Raw genomic sequence first — 16,877 nt, forward strand, 5'->3', positions numbered from 1 at the left:
AAAAATTATGAGAAAACAGAGATGCAGAAAAAGGAATTAACTGGTAGAAGCCAATTTCAAGGACACAGTTACTGTTTAAATACGAACAATTTTGTTCACAGTTAATACTCTAAAATGCATATCATAACACATAGTCCATGTAACGTACTGCAAAATCTGTGTTTTCTATTTTCAACTTTTATTTTTCCTACTGCTCAGATAACAAAACCTAAGATACTCATGCTAAAGTAGCATCAGGTAGAGCAGATTGCAATCCTCTCTCTCTCTCTCGCGCTCTCTCTCTCTCTCTCGCTCTCTCGTACTTTGAAATTTTGCTTGTACAAAACTAAGGTATTTATACTTTTTAATTTCATAAATGTGCCAAATAGTACAATTTTATATGCTTAATTATAAACAATGCATTTTTTGTAGTTTAAAACAGTAAAACAAATTTAAACTTGTTAAGAAAATAGCAGTATAGTCCTAAGAATTACACCCTTCTATGTACACTGATATCAATAGTGTGGTATAACTCAGCTTATAAATACTGTATATATGTAAATTTTCCATAAAATTTTCATTTTTCCTATGAGAAAAATTGGGAAAAAGAGGGGTTTTTCCTCCCATGGCTTCAAAATTTCTTGAAATGTTATACCTTCAGATAGCAACATCCAACCTAGAGGTTCCCCAATTGCAAGTCTGAACATCCAGAGCGTCCATTCAAGCAGGAAGTGGATAGGATTCTGGGCTTCTTCACAAAGAGCTGGACGGATAAGTTAAAGGAAACAGAGGACAAGGCTGGGGGTGAAAGCTCAGTTACAATGAAGCAAGGTACTGGAGCCAAAGCTCCATTCATGATTCCATGAATGTGTGTAATGATAAACACTGGCAGAGCAATCCTGAAAGGAGGGGGGGGGGCTGAATGGCCTTAGGAGCTAGCATGACCCCTGTGCTGGCATTAGTGCCACTTGCACCAGCTAAATAACACCAGCACAGGGCCATTTACACTGGCATCAGGGAGCTGTGGCAGCATATCTCTGATCCAAGGGCTCGTGCCAGCACCAAAGGGGGCATACCTGGGGGCGGGGATGACTTTAGTCAGTTCCCTGAGCCCTTTCGCCCTGAGAAGGCCCCCTTTTGCTGGTGTGAACTTGTGGCTACAAAAGTGGTGGTTCAGCCCCATGAAACTGAATGGAGCAGTTTCACAGGGTTTTGCAAAAATTACATTTTCGGCTTGCTGCATCAAGCTGCAACTACTCCCCTTAGGATTGTGCTGATATTCTTTCCCCCAGCTCTGAAGCGATTAGGCAATTAGCCTGCTGGGTACACTTTTCAGAACACCACTTTTATCTAAAAAAAGGGGGTGTCTAAGAGCACCTGCTTCCAACTTATTAAAAACTGCACTCCATAACAGTCTTCCTTTCTCACTGAGACTCAAGGCGGACTGCATAATGCAAGTCAGTACAAATAGGATGAGGAGACATCTAATAAATAATGTAATAGGGCTAGGATTGCAGAAACCTGAAACAAAGCATGCAAAGTCCAGTTGATTTTACAAAAGTGACCCAGGAAGGTACTGGCAAAACACAAAGGGTTTCCTTTGTCGATCATATCCCAAGAAGATGTCCTAAACTGTTGATATTTATTACTCCCGCTGCTATGTGTACGTAATTACATTTGTATTTAGCTGCATCTAGATATTACACAGTGCTTGATAAGCCCCCAAACTGCCTTTCAACTGAAGTCCTTCATAAAAATTATAGCGCACACAAATAGAATAAGTTAGATAAAAGACTTGCTAGATGGGCAAAGAGTCCTTTCCCAATCTCTCTGACACACCTACTCCCCAAGCAGAGAAACTTCAGGAGATCCTACCGCTACATCCTACCACTCCACTGCACAGTTTATTTATGTATTTATTTATTAAAGCATTTATACCCCACCTTTCCTTTTGGCTCAAATTTCAAGCCTTCCTCCAACCTAAGAGAGAGCCACTTAAGTTGAAGGAAGGCTCCTTAGGCTAGAGCAGGGGTGGGGAACGTCAGGCCCGGGGGCCGTTTAAGGCCCGTGAAATCATTTGGTCTGGCCCTTCGTGGGTCCAGGCTGATCTCTAGCTCAGAAGGATCTAAGACTGGTGATCTGCCCCCTCCCACGGACAGGAATAGCCTCTATTCAAGGCAGATGTGGGTTTGTTTTGCTGAGAAAAGAAACCTTTCTCCCCCTTGAGAAAAAATTGTTCGCTATGGAGCTTGTAGGACCGCCCAAGAAACTGTGTTAATCCTTTCCCACCCGGGCCATGGAGAAACGTATTCCCTCTGTACTACAAAAAGGCTGGGGCGAAAGTGGCGAAAATGGAGGAGTTAAAGGAGGCAGGTCCAGAATGCGCGCGGGGGGGGGGGGGGATTCTTAGCCAGTGTGTCCTCATTTCATCCCTGCAGGCAGAGGTAGCAGAAGCCAGCTGTAGAATCTGGCCCCGACCATGCAAAGCAGGAGCAACTCCGCCGTGCGGCTAGACGGCTACGCCTGGCTGGTGCAACAGACTATCCTGTGCCACCAGGTGGGCGAGTGCGCCACTGGTTGGATGCCTGCCTGCTTGCCTGCATGTGGGGGGGGGGTCATTTGGGGTAGCTGCCTGTTTGGGGCTTGGTTGGCTAATTTTTAAGTTGATAATTTTGTATGGCCTGCGAATGATGTTATCAATATCCAAATGGCCCTTCATGGAAAAAAGGTTCCCCACCCCTGGGCTAGAGAAAGGCTACTCAGAGGATGGTTGGATATATCCCACTGTCTTAATCCTGTGCTTTACTAAAATGGCAATAGATTCAGTGATGAATAGGATGGATAAAAGTTTTTATCTGAATCACTTCACCATTCAGGGAAGCCACTCTCCCTCTTTGGTGGGAGACCTCCTACCCCCTGCTAGTGCTGCCCACTGCCACCCAACTGGGCAGCAGGGGGAAAATGGCTGGGGAAATTGGGTGGTTGGGGTGGCATTGGCTGATGGCATTATGTCAGGTGACGCTCTAGCATTTGTCCAAAACGGAACCTTGATTACTTACCGTGAAGGTCCCTTCCACTCTGAAGTAAGGAGGGCATCTTGAGTGATGGGTGATTCCCTTCTGGTGCTTGCAGGATGTAATTAATTTCTACTTACTGTGTCCTCCTCCGGAAAACTCTAAACCATAGAGTTTTGGGTGAACTCTACAGTCTTATTGGTGATGTGATGGCATCACCAAAATGACACCACTGCACCTCTGGCGACATTGCCAGCAAGGCTTCCCCACCCTGGTAAGTCTCCTCCTTATCACTAACACTGAGACAATTCCTGTGGACGAAGCAAGGGTACTGGGTAAAGGCCTGTTTCTTCAGACTTGGGTGTACCTTGTTACTTCAAGCTGACTATACCCTCATCCTGTAATATATAGAGACATTCTTCATTGCTGAATAAGCTGCTTCACTGCATCAATATTGATTCAGAGTTAGGTTTCTGCAGCAAAATCTATTGCATTTCCATTAGCAAGACTACAAATGATCAAAACTTAAAAGGTTCCATTTATACCTTTCCAGTTGTGAGCTGTGGAACAAATGCACAAATATGCAACAACCGTACTGTCTTGAGAAAACAAGAAAAGAAAGCGAACATGTTGCCTTTTTTTCAGTTACTTGAGGAGATTCATAGCCTTTTCTGTTCCAAAAGAGTAATGAGCTGACTGCATTGCAAACTGAAGGAGAATTGCTCAGTTCATATCTGCAATGCACAAAGGACAAATATAGCATCACCAAAACAGTAAAGAAAAAAACTAAGAGCACATTTCCCCACAGATCAGTTAAATGGCAGTATAACATGGTGATATGATGGCACATTTAATAAAGTATCACATAGGGCATGAGTGCAGTCCAAAGCTATCACTCTCTCATCAAAAATGGTATAATACAGTATTTATGCCATCAACTGTTAATCAAGAGGACTATCTGCAAAATTCCTAAAATACTATTCAGTATCTAACATAAGCAATTTTAAATACTTTCAAAGCAGAAAATCAATAGATTATTGCCAAGTACACATTTACTTCTGATTATTTAATTTAAAGTTGTCGGGATCATGTATATACCCCAGAATTAATCCATGGTTTAGAATTCTGGTTTGAAAGCCAAAAGCAAACCTGATTTTTTGAACAGCCCAATTTGGATATAGCAAAAAAAAAAAAAAACTGTTTGTGCTTTTTCAAGCTTTCCTAGTTTGCAATTTCAGTGCCAAGCGAGGAGATTTGGGGGTGGGGGGAGGGAATGCATGAACCTGACGACTTTGGGTTATTCTCATCACAAGCACAACTGATAGTTGTGATAGTTAATGGTGTTTAGTTGCTTTCCTAACTGCTGCGAGTTCCAGTCTAGCTGACCTGAGATTTGACTTTATACCTAAACTGCATCTTTGAACTGTGAGGGTCTTTAGCACATCACAGGCCTTGCCTCTATTAGGGTTGTCAGTCCTGGGTTGAGAAATTCCTGAAGATCTGGGGTTGGAACTTGGGAAGGATGGAGTTTGGGAAGGAAAGGGACCTCCACCTTCCAAAGCAGCTATTTTCTCCAGGGGAAGAGGTCTCTGTAGTCTGAAGACCAATAGTCATTCCAGGAGATTTCCAGGCCCCACCTGGAGGATGGCAACCCTATATTAGAACTTCTCATACTTGCTTCCTGTTTTTCGCCTTTCTTAGCTACTTCACTTAAAAGCCATTTAACGTCATGTCTGCTTATGCAAATTTGGATCAGAATTCTTTTTTTAAGCTCAAAAGTTCTAGCTTTGGAATAGCTATTATATACTGTAACAGAATACATTTCTGTATGCTCTTGGATCGCTGACCTTGAGTATTTTAGTATTTGCTTCCCATATTTTGTGTTGCGCTTTATGGAGTTGAGTGCTTTGTGCTGAGCCCCACGGCATGTATACCTGAGGTCATGTATTTAAAGCTCTTCGTATTTATTCACAGAGTTTGAATGACAGGCCAGTAAGCACAACATTAATTATTGTTTCAGGGCACAATAACATTTACAACTTCAGGAGACCTCACCCACTTTCAACCCCCACCCCCCCGTGGGCAGTTGGATGTTATCTTCCTTTATTGCATCTTATTCCAGTCCTGCAATTAATTTACGTGGTCAACTGCTGTAAATTAACAACTACCCCAGCAGACCACATTAGCCCCCATTCTTTTTACCCTTGAAAGGAAACTGGCTATCCATGAGCCAGCGTGGTATAGTGGTTAAGGGCGGTGGTTTGGAGTGGTGGACTCTGATCTGGAGAACCGGGCTCGATTCCCCAGTCTTCCACATGAACGACGGAGACTAATCTGGTGAACTGGATTTGTTTCCCCACTCCTACACATGAAGCCAGCTGGGTGACCTTGGGCTAGTCACAGCTGTCTTCGAGCTCTCTCAGCCCCACCTACCCCCAGGGTGTCTGTTGTGGGGAGGGGAAGGGAAGGTGATTATAAACTGGTTTGATTCTCCCTTAAGTGGTAGAGGAAGTCGGCATATAAAAACCAACTCTTCTTCTTCTATCAATGGCTGCTGCTATCAGGGCCCAGAATCAGCTTCCTCATTCTATTTAAGATAGCAGTGCTGGTATAAAGGAATGTAGAGGTTATAGGCAAGTGGGGTGCAGTATGCCAGCACAGAGAAGAATGGAGAATGCCATTTTCCATTTGAATAATAAGAAGAGTTGGTTTTTATATACTGACTTTCTCTACCACTTAGGGGAGACTCAAACTGGCTTACAATCACCTTCCCTTCCCCTCCCCACAACAGACACCCTGTGATGTAGGTGGGGCTGAGAGAGCTCTAATAGAGCTGTGACTTGCCCAAGGTCACCCAGCTGGCTTTGTGTGTAGGAGTGGGGAAACAAATCCAGTTCACCAGATTAGCCTCCACCGCTCATGTGGAGGAGTGGGGAATTGAGCACGGTTCTCCAGATCAGACTCCACCACTCCAAACCACCACTCTTAACCACTACACAACACTGGCCATGGGGGAAGAATATCGAACTGAGTAGGGGTCTAGGGAGAAGGTGGGCTGGAAGACATGTTTGTTAAGCTGTCAGCATGGTGGAGAGCTGTTTTGGCATGTAATGAGATGTTTGGGAGGCAAGCAGCAGTATGCTGGAAAGGGATTGAGATGTGGGGTGGCATTGGGGAGCATCCAGACACAGAGAGCAAATGTAAAACAAACTTTGTAGCAGAGTTCTGTTCTTTGGCAAAAATCAGGATGGATGCTTTTTACAACTACTATGTTAACGATACCAAGTTTGAGTTGCATTAAGTAAAAACTCACATCCTAAGTCTGCCCTCCCGCACCCAGTGAATAAGAATCCTTGATGCAATCCTTTGAAGTCTGGAACACAAGGTTTTTATTCAGAAAACCTTATTCAGAAAACCTTTAAGGTTTTTATTCAGAAAATGCTGAAATGGCTATGATTTTGCACACAAGTATATTTCTGCATTATATATAAACATTCCCATGATAAATAAAAGCAAAATTAAGTACAGATTACAATTTTAAATAACTAGTCCATTAAGAACACAGGGATAGATGGCTGCATTGACTTATACTGTGTAATCTGCCCTGAGTCTCAGTGAGAAAGTCAGACTATACATAATGTAAATAAATGAATAAAATTAATTTTTTTTCTAGATACTAACTGGGAAAAATGCTTTGCAGAGAGGTGAATCCAGAGAACTGAATGTTTTCTTGAAAAAATGGTTCCCCATTCTGCATGGTAAACCTTTTTTGAAACAAGAGTTTCTAAGTAGTTTGGCAAGGGGGGGGGGAACTGTTCACATGAACAAATGAAGCTGCCTTCTACTGAAACAGACCCTTGGTCCATCAAAGTCAGTATTGTCTACTCAAACAGGCAGTGGCTCTCCAGGGTCTCAGGCAGAGGTCTGTCACATCACCTACTTGCCTAGCCCCTTTAACTGGAGATGCTGGGGATTGAACCTGGGATCTTCTGAATGCCAAGCAGATGCTCTACCACTGAGCCACGACCCCTCCCAAAGGACAAAAGTCCCATTGGACACATCAAACTTTTAGGTGCCTAAAACCTCGATACTCCCAGAAATGACTTCCTAAAATCATGTGAGTTTAAGTTTACATAGCTTAAGTTTACATAGGACTCCCATGGCAAACAGTTCAACAGAAATGAGACCATCACTCAGAAGGTACTGTGACACCTTCTGCTGATCAAGGGGTCTGTAGAAAGGCCAATCCTGATGACTTTGACAGACATGTAGGCTCCCCTTGATTCAGGTGCTTGAGCATCTTACTAATTATGGATCTGCATTTCCCATTTCTGGCTAAAAACAACAGAAACACACACAGGCATGCTGGGAGAGCCAGCCGCAGTCTCATAGCGCACGAGGAAACAAAGAGCAATCACGGCCTGGCAGGGGGAGCCACCACCGAGATTTCGGGAACATCAGGATTCAGCAATCATTGTTACCTCCACTACAAATGTAATACAGGAACATCTTCCAGCCTCTAATTATTCATTCCAATAGAGAGCAAAAAGCAGAGAATATATTTAAGATATGGTGTAGTTAAACACAGAATAGCAATGATTACAGAAACCACAGCAGTATTGCAGGCATAACCATTACAGTAATTGAAGTGCAGGTTTGTATGAAAAGCACTATTTCACCCCACTATGATTAGCATTCATAGGACTGGTGCATCTTTGAAGAAAAATTGTACGTTATGGTAAAATATAATATAGATCATTCATATATAGGTATACATACACATATGAAATTCTGATATGCATTATAAATATTTCATGCAGATGAATGCATAAAATGCTGTACTCTTGCTATTTCAGAAAGGTGACATTTAATTTAAAATGGCCAGACATGCGGAAGGAGAGCCACTATTTCTATATTGAGAAAAGACAAAATATATGGTACTTAAAACGTGGGCAAGATCTTCAGAGCAACACAGAGGAGACAATTACTAGGATTGCCTCTCTCCCAGACTCCAGCACAGAGAAGAATCAATTAGCCCTTGTCAGACTATGACCTTGAAGGATATAGTCCCGAACAGAATGTGCTGAGCTAGATAGAAAGGAGAGAAGGAAAATGGGATTCTGAAACCAATAAAAAAAAGTCCAGATATGACATGACAATCTCAGACTAGGAACTAGGCCGGCACATTCCCAGTTCTGAAGAAATACTAGTATGAAGTCTCAAAGGCTTCCGAAGAATATATGTACCGACTTTAGGCAATACATACAGTAGGATTATTGCTTATTATTAATATTCTCCCCCAATGACTTGCACAGTACAAAACAGGACAGTGTACTAGCAAACTTCTCCTTTTGCTGCTTGGAACTTTTTGGCAGCAATCGGGTAGCATCTCTTTCCCCCTTTTGATTCTACTGCTATCTAAAGAGCTATAGAAGCTCAAAACTTCAGAACTTGTCACAGTTAGGCTTCTATTGACTTATGTTCTCATAGTAAAAACAAAAGAGTAAAAACAAAATAATCGGCAAAGTCTTCTCCCCTTAGGTCAATACCTGTATGAAATATAGATTTTTTAAAAGTTCCAATCTTGGGCAATACGAAGATAAATTTGCTGGTTTCCCCCTTTATTTCCCTGAGCATGAACAGGAAAGAATGTGAATCATTAAAAATTTGCTGGTAAGCTACCCAAAGGCCATTTTCTTTATCTTTTTACAAATCCACCTGATGGGTCACACTGGTGGGCAAGTTATGAGCGGATTCTAGTGTGTTAAGATTTCAAATAATCAAATGAAGACTGTTTTGAAGAATCTCAAGAGCTCTTGCTTTGCCATTTCCTCTCCCAAGAGAAAGCACTTTTGGTAGATATTCAATTTGCCAGCTGCAGAAGGATAGTAACCATATTTTAAGAATGTCAGTGATGCCACTTAAAAGGAAAAAAAAGGAGGAGGAAGAAGAAACTCCTTCACTAATTACTTCTGGAATGAAAAAAAAAATCCTAGTTACTGTCATCTGGACAAAACTAGTGAAGGAGATTGCAAAAAGTCAGTGACAATTTCCTGATTTTTGTCACAGCAATCAAACTATCAAAGGACAGTTTACCAAACAGTCAGTCCCTTACTTGACAGAGTATTAACTATAGGTAAATTGTGCATAATTCAAAATTTCACATTGTATTCCAAAAGCAAATGATACCTGAAGAACTGCAAGATTCCCTTTGAATCCCCTTTGAGTGTGACTCATATTGGAACTATTTGAATAACTGGGTTAGATCCATGGCTGCCGCAGTGACTTGGATGAAAGTGGGTGTAGCTGCACTGCTAGCAATGGAGGTTTCTCATTTACACAGCCGTAGTCATCTAGCACATAGAGGCTGCAATCTTAAAACACGCTGATTAGGCAGCAAGACCCAATGAACTAAGTGGGACTTACACTTCTGAGTAAATAGGCACAGAATCATTCTGCAAGTGGCAAGTCTGCTAAATCCTGGTAACTAACGGGGAGCCCGATCTTGCTCCATTTGACATTTATCTACCCCATATGAACAGAATAAGATCAAATGCATGTTGCAGAAATAAAATCTCCACCATATTTTCTTCAGGAAAATGGCTTTGGGGCGGGGGGGGTGGGGGGAGAACACAGCAGTCTTGCTACAACTAAATAAACAAATCAAGGAAGTGGATTGCTTTAGCCACTGCAGATCTCTGTTACAAATTATGGGCCTGGTTTCCAAACACGCCCCCTTTGCCTGTATCAGGCAGCTCTCAGACTGTCAACCAGAGCTGCATTGTTTCAACACAAGCTTTTCCAAAAATGTTGGCAATTTCATTATACAACACTCATATTTGGGATATCATTGAGAAATGGTTGTTCACTTCCAATAGCAAGCAATTTTGATAGGGCTTCCTGATGCCTGGTAATCTACATTGAGTTGCTTTGTTAAAGTTGACGAGATGGTTACATGTTGTAGAATTCCTTGTTTGAGGGGTAAAAAGGAATGGCGACTCTATCATTTAAAGCTACCCGTCTGAGCTGATTTGTGGCATTTGGGATTCTCAGCAACCGGCAGAGATAATTTGAGTCAATTTGATGAATATTTACGCTTTATACTGGATAGTTTTTTTGTTCCCTGCCCTGAGCTCGTGGGATAGGGCAGCCTGTAAACCTAAATTTCTGGATTCCTCCAGTGTGTCCAGAGATTAATTTATTAGAACTAAAGTTCTGGAACTCTAACCAATACAGAAGCCACATTCTCAAAGTAAAAAATGACTCCTGATCGCAGAGATGTTGAACCTGTCTGTAGAGTCCATGGTGTGGGGAATGTACTTTCCACATGCTTTGTAGCTCCTTTATCATCACCTATTTCATAAAGGCATTCCATTGCTGCTACATGACAAGCTCTTGCCTAGTTTTAGTTTTAAATACTGGATTTTAGGGGAGACTCTGGTTGAACCTAATATAACAACTCTTATCAGCACAGATAAGACTAAGGCAACCAAGCAAAAAAAGAAAAAAGGATGTGTTTAGAATTACTGCCAAATTACTGCACCACTGCATTAACTTAAGAAAGAGACAAATAAAGGAAGGATGGGGCTGTGGTGATTTATCAGGAATACAGAACACTCCAAGTTGGGAGACAGGTGAAGTCGAAGACAGAAATCAATTACATGCTGGGGAAAGGGATGGAAACAAAAAGGTAATCAATGCAACTTTGCAGAAAATCTGTTACCAAAGTGACTCGCTGAATTGTTTGTGTTTAGTTGTACATTAAGCATCTAGCAACCTTCATATTATGGTTATAACAGTAAGCAACTTTTTCTGAGCTAGGATAAGGGGACAGGAAAGTCAGTCAGGCTAAAGTTCCTTTCTGCCTAAAAGACAAAGCTGGAACATTTCTCTTCAATGATCAGCAAAAAATTATTAATGGCCTCATCACAATGCAACTCAAATTACTCTTAACATGGATTATGGTAGCAAAGAATGAACTCTTGCATGGGAGGGAGGGATGGGGACTTCGACTTACCAAGTTTTGGTGAAGCTGTTTGAATATTAGTTTCTCTTTCTTCTGCCACCAAAGCTGTTGTGCCTCTTTTCACCTCCGGTTCCAGGCTGAACGGAGGTAAGGAGGGTAAGAAATTAGAACCTAAAACACTGTTAAGCGGCGATGACTGAGGAGCAGCCTCGGAGGGAACCAGGGGCCCGTCCACCTGCCCTGTAACCTCAGCTGTGACTTCGCCGGTGGGCACTGGGAAGTACGAAGTATGCACCAAGGACGGCACCCAGGCAGACAGCGCAGTGGGATCCGCGGGAGTGACAGGGTCTTGTCCGATCCTGTCGGGGCCAAGGTGGGTGGGAGAGTCATACTCGAAAATCTTGTCCACAAAGACCCACTTGAGGCCGGCAATGCAGAGACACAGGCTAATCAGGCAAGCCAAAATGGGGACGATGCAGATTTTTTCAGAGTTCAGACAGCCTTTCAATTGTTCTGCTTCCAGGCAGACACAGCAAGCAGCAGCCAGGCCTGCTATTCTTTGCACCCTGGTCTCCTCTTCTTGAGTCTCTGCCACATCCTCCTCAGCAGGGAGCCCCTCAAGTGATGCAGTGGGGCTCAGCTGCATCGAGGGGTTGGGAAAAGCCTCCAGGGTGGCTTCAGACATATTTAATCATATATATATATATATTTCAACCAAGCGCTCCTTTAAAAGGCCTTAAACTCTACCCTAGTCCATCTTTTTACTGAACAAGCAAGCCAGGAGAGAGAAAACAGATCCACAAAAATCTTACAGCGTCATAGTACAAGAATCAGAAAAGAATTGAAGAGTCTGAACATGATCCAAATAAAGGAGGGAAGGAAAAAAAGGGGGGGAAACCCCATCCTTTCAAACATTTCAAAAGGAGTCACCAAGCACCTCAGAATGATTCAGCTTCTTTCCTGCTTCACTTTTAACAATTTTGTTTATAATCCCTTCAAATCAGTCTCAGACCACTCAAATGCTTTAGGGAGCCGAAAAGATGGGACGCAAACAAACGCTGCAACCTTGAGAAAATTGTTTTAAGTGAACCAACAACAGCCCAGAGGTAAAGGCTGGCTTCTCACCTTGAGTATCTGAGGCTGGCAGCTGCTTAAATGGAGGAAAAAACAGCCGTCATGCAGCAGAAGCAAAAGGAAAACCAGTAAGAAGGGCAGCAGCAGCAACGGCGGTGGCAGCGGCGGCAGGAGCAGCAGCAGTGACAGTAGCAACAGCATCCTGTTGTGTAAAAGCGCCGGCAGAAAGAGGCTGAATCATTACAGAGCCGCAGGTGCCTGTTCCCTGAGCATCACTGCGAGCAATATCACTACCGGAGGATCTGAAAGGAAGGGGATGGCAACTCTCTCCTCTTGGTTCTTCCTGTCTCCTGTTTCATGGTCCCTCGTCAGTACTTTAGTGCCTGCCTCCCTTCCTTCCCCTCTGCTCTTCTGATGTGCAGATTTCCCTCCTCTCCTTTCTCTCTCTCTCCCATCCTCCACCCCACCCCACCCCTCTGCAGGGCTGGTTGGAGTGAAATCAGCACACCCAGCAACACAGGGACTGCCAGCGACTTCCTAGATTATCCAATTAGAGAAATAGAGACCATAAAATCAAAGGGAGGCACAGAGGAGCCAGTTAGACACACATGCACGCTCACTCTCTTTCTCTCTCTTGTTCTTCTCTCTCACATTCTCTTTCTCCCACTGTGTGGTCATGAAAGGATGCCAATCGATCAGAGCGATCTAACAAAACTGCAGTGAGGATGAGGGCGGGTGAGGTTGTAGGGTGGCAGCCTTATGGGCTGGACCTGATGCGGAGACTGTCGGATATCCGATCCCTCCCAAGGGACACGGGCCTTTCAGCTGCAGTTTCTGCCTGCCTGCTACCTAAAGACAAAGTTTGCCTTCCTTCCATCCTAGAAAAATGCATGCATCATAACTGAAATATAAGGATAAGTTTGTTTTCACACAGATCCAACTTTGGACAAACTTGCATTTCAGGCACAATCTTCTGAGCAATCCATTGTTTTCCGAAACAATATTTCTAAAACTATACTATGATAACATTGCATTTACTTTTAGTGTGCCTATGTGTGCACAAAAACACGCAACACACACACACCCTTACAGGCCACCATTTACACTTCTCTCTCTATGCCTATGCATATATATATCTCCCAACTGAAGACATACTTCATGCTTTTGATGAAGTATACCCTGTCCACAAAAGCTCATACCATAATAAATCTGTTTCTCTTCAGAGTGCCACAAAGTTTTTTTTTTATTTCACTGAGGGAGTGCACATTTTAGTAAAGAGCACATATTACTTGTCAAATTTACAAATAAAAAGCATGTTTGGTTTCCTAGTGAAGAAAGCTCTAACGTGCCTTTGGTACCCAAAAGAAATGAAAACAGCTTGACTAATGTTTTCTAGTTTGTAAATTCAAACTGCTGCAGTGTAAGTTTAATGTTAAAACAATAAGCAACATAACAATGTGTGCTGAAACTTAGAAACCTGATTTCTTAAATAGTAAAGCAAACTACAAATTATAAACAGCTAAACTACAATCCAACTGCAGGCACAATTCCTGCACCTTGGACAGTGCTTTCTTTGGGATTCTGAGGTCATTCAAGGCACCTTGGAAAAGGCAGAGTATAGACTCCGAATCCCCTCATTTTGCCTCTGATTTTCTTGAGTTCTGTGCAAAGGGGTAAGTGGTGGGTCCCTTTGCTGTTTGGGGTGGGTGGGATGGAGGGAGGCTTTGGCAGCCCGAATCCTTACATGATGACAATGTGCAGAGGCATCAAAATATGGACTTAGAATAATCACATCTGCACTGGTCAAGATTTCCAAAGCCATCAGATGCTCACTGGGCAAAGCGCAACAGAGGCAAACCAGCAGGCTTGGGCAGCGGGCTTCATTGTCCATGGCTTCATGTGCAACCATTTACTGTACACGTGCAATTCGTGTACTAATAAAAAGACAAGTCTGACCAGGGGCACCATTTTCAGACAGCAGCTTCTGTGATACTCCACACCTGTGGTCATTCCTCAAGAGCACCCATACTTCTGGCTATTAATTTATAAGGTCTAAGAATCCCCACATCAAATGCTCTTGAAATTGCACCGCCATGTTTCAATTTCATCTTGAATATATCTGAACAAACTCTGGATCCTTACAATGAATCCACTCCTCCCATTTTTTTCACTCCTCCTTGAGCAAACCATAATGGTACCCCTGAATTTGACTATAACATTTTATTTTCACTCCAGATGGGAAAAAAAATGGTATCAAGACACTGAATTCCAAATCTTCCCTTGCTTTCACAACACTTCTATTCTTTGCATTCGGTGAAATATTCAACTGCTGCTTCCTTTTTTTTTTTTGCTTGGTTTTAGATACGTATTGCACAAAAGAAAAGCCTGAGTATAGCTGGGGAAATGTAAGTAACATTTGCATAAATCAGATTTATTGGCACTGTAGGAGCTCCTTTGGAGATTTCTGCCATCCAGTGTGTCAATATGTAGCCCTGCAACGTGTTAGGAACCCTTAATCAGCAGCTCGAGACTGTACATGGCATCAACTTCTCGGGCCCTGCTGAGCCTACAAGCTTCAATCAAGAGACGCTGGAGAGGAATTTGGTTAATTTCGATAATCCATTCACTCCAACAGCCACCTCTTAACAAAACCACACAATAAAATCCCTTGTGTTCAATGCAAAACACACCTAATCACTAAAGTGGCAGGAAGAAAAAATTATGCAAAAGTTAGGGGATTCCAAAAACCTTTCCAGAAGCAGTGGAGTTAAAATGGGTCGATATAGGGTAACTTTACATGGTTTTTAAATATCTTTAGTATGGTTGTCAACTCTCATCCCACCCTAGCACGCTACCTTTTAAATCTCCATCTTAAGTAGGAGAAGAGGCAGATGAAGACCCTCTAAACTACTCCCTCCGCATATGATCATTCACCAGGTTGGATCCCACCCAATTTCCCACTCAATGTCACCCAATTCCCCTATTTATTGTAGCTACCCATCCCACACAGTGTTCATTTACACAGAAGAAGAGTTGGTTTTTATATGCCATCTTTCTCTACCACTTAATGGAGACTCAAACCGGCTTACAATCACATTCCCTTTCCCACAACAGACACCCTGTGAGGTATGTGGGGCTGAGAGAGCTCTAAAAGACTGTGACTAGCCCAAGGTCACCCAGCTGGCTTCAAATGTAGAAGTGGGGAAACCAACCTTGTTCTCCAGATTAGAGTCCACAGCTCCAAATCAACGCTCTTAACCACTATACCAGGGGTCGGCAAACTCATTAGTCAAAAGAGCCAAATATCAACCGTACAACGATTGAGATTTCTTTTGAGAGCCCAATTTCTTAAACTTAAACTATATAGGTAGGCACACTGTTTATTAACTTAATAAACTTTAATTAAAGTTTTAAGTCTTAACTAAACTATAGGTACACTGAATAAAACTTGATAACATACTTAATAGTGATCTTATTTATTGATAAAAATTAAATTGTAAGTCCCTGCCATTTCCCCGTCCCCGTCCGGAGTCCTCGTCTGGAGGCCTGGTCTACCGCCATAAAAGCCTATTGGTAGACCTGGCCTCCGGCTGAGTCCCATTGGGAGGCCAGGTCAACCCATTGGCTTTCTTGGCAGTAGACCTGGCCTCCGAAGGCCCATAGAAGCCAATTGGTAGACCTGGCCTCTGAAGGGGGACTTTTCCCCCTCCTCGGAGTCCAGGTCTACCGCCAAGAAAGCCAGTGGGTAAACATGGCCTCCCAATGGGACTCAGCCGGAGGCCAGGTCTACCAAAGGAAGCCCGCCCCGCCCAACAGGCGATAGGCGGGCGGGGGGGGCAGGAACCGCCGAGCCGCCCGCCCAGCAATCACGCGGCTAGAGGGGAGGGGAGGCTTTAGCCTCCCAACCATTGAGGGAAAGGGAAAGGGGGACCCGGCCATTCTCCACGGTGTGTGTGTGTGGGGGAAAGACAGCGCGTCCGCTCACCTGCGCTCTCTCTCTCTCAGGCGCGCCGGCTCCGCAGCCCGGCTGCCGGTGCGAGCGGGCGCAAGAGCCGCACTCAACGGGCCAAAGAGCCGCATGCGGCTCTGGAGCCGCAGTTTTGAGACCCCTGCACTATACCATGCTGGCTCTTTGCAGGTCCCAAGATCCCAAGTGAAGCCTTTTTGGGGACCCCCCTCCCTTTCATCAACAGAAAAGCTGGTGGCACCCAACCCACTGTGAGCAAATGGGTTGCAAATCTCCCAGACTGGTCATGGCAACCCCAATAGATGCGTGCCTCCGCCTTTCCTGACATAAAGGCAAGCCCGAGCCGCCACGGAAAGGGCTCCTATTCATCCCGTGAAACCGGCAGTCGAGGAACCGTGGCCAGGTCAACCCCTCCAGCGAACCAGAGGGAATCCATTTTCCTGTGCGCCCGTTCCAGCAAAAGTCATCTCGCAGAGAGTTGTCAAGCACGTAGTCTTCGCCAACACTTCCCCCTCTCCCTGCCGCATCTGCATGATTAATAGCCCATCAGAGAACATTGAGATACCAACGAAGAACTGCTCCTCCGGCTATGCAAAGTGACGCGCCCCAGATCCATCCATATGCGTCTTTGTTCCAGCTCGCTAATCCCATCTCCGGATGACTCCCAGCCCTCCCAGAATTGCGCAAATCGATAGGAATAGTACAGTTATTTCAATTGCCCTATTGCCTCACCCCGGCAGCTGACCATTAGTCTTTTTGTGACCTTTTGTCCCACACGGGAACCATGAAGGGGTAATCCAATCACCCCGCTCCCAGGAAAAAGGTATAACTGTGGTCCCCTGTAATCCATACGCTACCTTAGGTCTTCCCCTTGCAT

The 16,877-nt window shown here is 43.8% G+C and overlaps 1 protein-coding gene across 1 annotated transcript in view; it reads right to left on the minus strand.

The window, feature by feature from the left end:
* NRG1 (neuregulin 1) overlaps positions 1-11,659 on the minus strand; it is a 122,946-nt gene extending 111,287 nt beyond the window's left edge. The window contains exon 1 of the mRNA XM_056848008.1: positions 11,011-11,659. Within this exon, the coding sequence (XP_056703986.1) occupies positions 11,011-11,644 (634 nt within the window). The 5' untranslated portion in view covers positions 11,645-11,659. The remainder of the gene's footprint in view (positions 1-11,010) is intronic.
* Positions 11,660-16,877: the final 5,218 nt, after the last annotated feature.

The sequence above is a fragment of the Euleptes europaea genome, chromosome 4 (genome assembly GCF_029931775.1).
Source record: "Euleptes europaea isolate rEulEur1 chromosome 4, rEulEur1.hap1, whole genome shotgun sequence".
Classification (NCBI taxonomy): domain Eukaryota; kingdom Metazoa; phylum Chordata; class Lepidosauria; order Squamata; family Sphaerodactylidae; genus Euleptes; species Euleptes europaea.